Raw genomic sequence first — 5,254 nt, 5'->3', positions numbered from 1 at the left:
GGAAGCCACAAGAAGATTTTATAAAACTCCATATGATGACATATCATTTGAGTGCTCTTAGTCAACATATTTTTGATGGATGAACCTCTTCCACAAATTTCTAAGTACAAATAATAAATTTAATTTGAAATGGTGTAAGAATTTGCAAATTTTTAAAATTGTTGTTGTTTAATGAAAAATGTTGAAATGTGACTTTTCTTAAAGCCTTACTATTTGAAGCTCAAGAAAATTTAATGTAAAGGAGATGCATAGTAAAGATCTTATTGTGGACACATGTGATCATTCAACTAATTTCCTTAGTAATACATTTTCTTTTCTCTTGGTTTTGAATTTATTAAACTACATCTATTTGTCTTTTGACAAAATTGATTAACAAAAGTATCCATTTTTCCACCCAAAGGTAGTTGCAACTTATAAAACTTAGATAAGCTCACAACCAAATGGACTTCCAATTGTGTTTCTTCCTCTCTTTTCTTAGGTTCATTACACTCTACTTTATTTTTCATATCGTTGTACTTGGATGCTTCACACATACACACACACACACACACACTCTCTCTCTCTCTCTCTCTCTCTCTCTCTCTCTCTCTCTCTCTCTCTCTCTCTCTCTATTTACATGTCTACCTTTTTCACATAATCATGGGTATCCTTCTTCTCTCAAAAGTGTATTTATATATAATGTGTACACCATGTCTAATGTAGGGGCAAATGATGGCTAACCTAGCAAGAATCATGTATTTTAGGTTGAATGTTACATCATTCCAAGATGAGTAGATACATAGCATCAAAAAGATTTAAAGAGTCTACTTTGAATACTTTTATTTAAAAATTAAAATTCTCAAATTATTATCACATTTGTGGCCCAGTAAACATGTGTACTCACAAGTATCCCCATATTAGATAGATAGACATGTAAGCACACATACATTTACATAGAACACCTTGAATACATATATAAATACATATAGTTAAACAAATAATTAAACTATTTGCATTGATTGTATTGAATGTGCATGTGCACACACATAAGGGATAATTTACTAGTTAATATTTAGCAACTAGCAATTTAAACAAATCTCAACTAGGGTTTGGAAGCTCATTGGGCTCAATAAATGTGTTAAAATAAGGTTTGCTATAGTTTGATGAGGTTTTACAAGATTGGCATATGATTTGCCATATATATTTATAGATTTACATTTATTGTAGACTTTTGGTCATATATTTTGGACACATAATACCATATGTATTGAGTTCCAAGGATTTTCCACATTAAAACTTTGTAAGCCCAAAACATGTTACCTTGTGAAAATCATCCCTCACACATGCATATGCAGGCACATGCATAGAGTGTCAACTCAACAAATGAAACTTGCTCGAACTAAACAAAAATGACATGATATTATAAATCAAATTCTAAATGTGTGATTAAATTTATACAGTAAAATCTTAATATTGGATGGGGAATTCTAATTCAAATTTAGATTGTGTACCCACTACTAAGGTAGTACTATTGCTAACCCATCACTTAGTATTTGTAGTAAGTCTTTGGTGACATCAAAATTTGTCCTAGACATCTTAAAACTTTCATGCATTGCTAAATGAACTTTCCCTCTAATTTATTATGTTTGAAATTCACTTCTCTCTTTGTCCTCAAATTTATTATGTTTGAAATTCACTTCTCTCTTTGTCAAATAATTTGTTCACCTTCAACAACACTTTGACTCTAACCTCTCTCCTATCCGGGTAGCCCCATGTGATCATGCCACCCTTTTTAATGCTCCTTTGGTAAAAATACAAAACATGTTTGAAAGTTATCATTTTACTAAAAATAACTTTAAGTCAAATGTTTTTCCATTGTAAAAATGTTTGAAGGCGCATGTACACAAACACGGTATACTTAAAGGGTGCATAACTTATATTAGATAAATGAAGGATTACAGATCATTGACTTCAGTTCGAAACACAATGGTACGTGCATTCAAAGCAATGCTAACAAAGTTAAGACAACACAAACAAGATTGTGAATATTATGTGTTTCTTTAGAAAAAGTGGTGCTTCTTCTTGTGTCCCTCTTCATCATCTTGTTTCAATTCATCCTCTGCATACTCCTTTTGATGGTGTTCATGGAAGGCATATCCACCTGATCCTACAGCTGCAACAGCGGCAATTTCCTCTTCTATTTTGTGTCGACCAGCATTCTCTGGATCTTTCTTGGCTTCATGACGTTCATACTTCAGAAAACAATAAAACTTAATGAGATAAAATGGGAATCTACAAATTAGCTATGATTATCACAAGATGGCCATGAATACAAATGGTTCATTAGTGTTGACAGTAATCCTTCTAATTTAAGATGATGATGGTCAAAGATAATGATAGTCAATGGTATCATAATCAATGTTTGACGAAGAGGTGCAAAGCATCCACTTGCTGAAGTGTGTAAGTATATAAGGTTGCTTTACCAATTGGAAATTAATCATATATACACTTCTTTACTTGAGTTCATGTTTTAAAGTGGACCTGCCTTCCAAAATGATGTAGAAGAAATTGATAGAAACTAGTTTGTGCCTTTCAAACTTTATGTGAACCAAGGTAAGGACTATATGTTAATGCAAAATAGGGTGATGATCAAGTGTTTCTATGGACATGAGCTTGCATCTTCATTACATATTTATGCATAGATAAGATTTACGTCCTTTCAGGGGAAGGAACAAACCAAATTTACAAGAAGCTATTATTAACAAATGAAATATGTTAAAATGTAGATAACTTAGTCGAGAAAGGAGAATTACGGGGGGAATGATGTTAAAATGCAGACAAATCAGTCCAAAAAGCAAAATTAGAGGTGAATTATGTCCAAAAAGAATTCATGTGAAGAAGAGATGAAGTAAAGCGAGGCGGCTTACCATGGCATAAGCACCGGCAGCCAAGGTACCCAATTCACCAAGGTGCTCCTTGTGCTTGGAAGATTTAAGCTGATCAGCAGCACCCTTCTCCTTGTCCTCGTATTGCTCTGTCTCGTCATCGCCATAGCCAGACGTCTGCTTGGCGCCGCCATAGCCACCTCCGTACTGATCCTGCTCCCCCTCGTACGAGGACGGCTTGCCGCCACCATAGCCCCCTCCATAGCTGGACGGCTTCTCCCCATAGCTCTCGTCCCCATAGCTCTGGTCATTATCATAAGCTGACGACTGCTTCCGGTCGCCATAGCCGCTGTCTAGCCCTCCCCCAGTATTGTAGCCACCACCCTCCGAGGTCGCCTTGTACTCGTCGTCGCCTCCATAGCCATAGCCTCCGGACGGCTTCTTCTCATCATCCCCATAGCCGTAGCCCCCTGACCCTCGCCCGTACCCGCCATCCCCGTCATACTCGGAGGATGGCTTCTTGTACTCACCATCACCATCACCTCCATAGCCCCCCTCCTCATAGCTTTCCTCAGACTTGCGGTGGTGGCCGAACAAGCCTCTACTCTCGGCCATTGATGTGATTAAGGAAAGAGTGTGTGTTTTTTGGGTTCCCTTTCCCTCCCAAAAGATATGAGATATGCAATTAGAACGTATTAGAAGATGATCTTGAGGCCTATTGAGATAGATGATAGCTGTGAGAAAGCATGGATGTGTCTCATACCCTTATATAAGGCACCATGAGGCCCCTCCTATATTAGAGAACACTAATAAGGCCCCTTTGCATAAGGAACAATTAAGTCCCAAAAGGAGGCACATAAAATACAAGAAAGTGTCGGTAGTGTTTCTGCCCATGGACTCCCAAAAGATAAGAGTAATTGCCAACCCAAAAGAAAAGCATGACATGAATCATAAAGAAAGAAAGAGTCGGTAAAAGTATGGACTTTGTGTCCAAGGTACTAACTTGTTGGTCCTTACCTTCTGTACACATGCTTATATGTGTAAATGCATTGGTAGAATTTGCTCATATCAATGCCACATGTCAATGAGATGAGAGGATAAGGCAATAGAAAATGGATGTCTTATTTGGCTTGGTTGTTCTAAAATTTTTGAAGATTTGGTTTATGTGTATGGTTTGTTGTCACCCAAATACTAAAACTCTTATTAACATTATTATTTTCACTTGTGAAAGTCGCATCAATTTTAATTTTGACACTATTACATTGTAAAAAGTAAATGGCCTCAAATTTTGGTTATTTTAATATGAGAAGGCATGTTGCTAGATTTCTAAACTCCTCATTTTGGTGGGGGGGGGGGGGGGGGGGGGGGTTGTTGGGGGGGTTGGGAATGGCACAATACAATGGAATATTCCTATTCTAAGACTAGACTATTTGTCTATCGCTAACAATTGTTAATGTACTCTAGAGTCCATTTCAAAAGGAGGCTTAATAGATGAATACATAGTACTGGAGCTTGCCTTTCCTTTTCTATGATGATTGTAGAGAGAGAGAGAGAGGATGGCACAATAGATGGAATATTCGTGTTCTTAAATATACAAACTACCATACGTCAATATATAAATGCAAGCACTTGCTAACATATTACATTAGTGCAACTATAGTCCATTTCAAAAGAAGGGCTTAATAGATAAAGGCATGGTCCTAGCAGCTTGTCTTTCAATATCTACTATGCATTTGTGCATGTGTGTGTCTGTGTGTGTGTGTGTGTGTGGAGAGAGAGAGAGAGAGAGAGAGAGAATGAATGACACAATAGATGGAATATTCATGTTATGAAATATGCAAAACTCCAAAAGCCAATATATAATAATGTAGGCAATGTTAACAAATGTTAATATATATTATACTTCATTTCAAAAGGAGGCTTAATAGATGAAGACATGGTCCTAGAGGTTGTTTTTCATTGTCTACTATGTGGTTTCATACATCCACACAATGTATGTATGTATGTATGTATGTATGTGTGTGTGTGTGTGTGTGTAGAGAGAGAGAGAGAGAGAGAGAGAGAGATTGGGCACAATGTTAGCATACAAAATATTGTGTTTAAAAAAGGATCCATGAAGGCATTATAATGAGTGATGTAATGCTACATTAGCATCTTCTCAATGAATCTAATGGAGGAAAGGGAGAAATTTGAGAGGTAGAGGAGGAGTCAATGTCTAAAGCTCATTATAATGATTCATATAATTGTGTTACATTAGCATCTTGTTAATGGATCCAATGTAGCCTTTTGGAAAGGGAAAGAAAGAAGTAAGGGGTAGAAGAGAAGTCCATGTCTGGATTGAATGTGTTGTCCCTTTGCATTATGAAAGGAAAAGATGGGACATGGGAAGG

General features: G+C 36.6%; 1 protein-coding gene across 1 annotated transcript; it reads right to left on the bottom strand.

Annotated features, from left to right (window-relative positions):
- Positions 1 to 1,894: 1,894 nt before the first annotated feature.
- On the bottom strand, positions 1,895 to 3,670 carry LOC148038616 (uncharacterized). Its single transcript, XM_087673841.1, has 2 exons — positions 2,907 to 3,670; positions 1,895 to 2,231 (listed from the first exon to the last, which is right to left on the bottom strand). The coding sequence occupies exons 1-2, from the start codon at positions 3,477 to 3,479 to the stop codon at positions 2,040 to 2,042; spliced, it is 765 nt and encodes a 254-aa protein (XP_087529967.1). The 5' UTR covers positions 3,480 to 3,670; the 3' UTR covers positions 1,895 to 2,039.
- Positions 3,671 to 5,254: the final 1,584 nt, after the last annotated feature.

Source organism: Lygodium microphyllum, chromosome 3, assembly GCF_053477565.2.
Source record: "Lygodium microphyllum isolate KBCC chromosome 3, Lygodium_microphyllum_v1.1.10, whole genome shotgun sequence".
Classification (NCBI taxonomy): Eukaryota; Viridiplantae; Streptophyta; class Polypodiopsida; order Schizaeales; family Lygodiaceae; genus Lygodium; species Lygodium microphyllum.
This window is presented reverse-complemented; position numbering and strand designations above follow the sequence as displayed.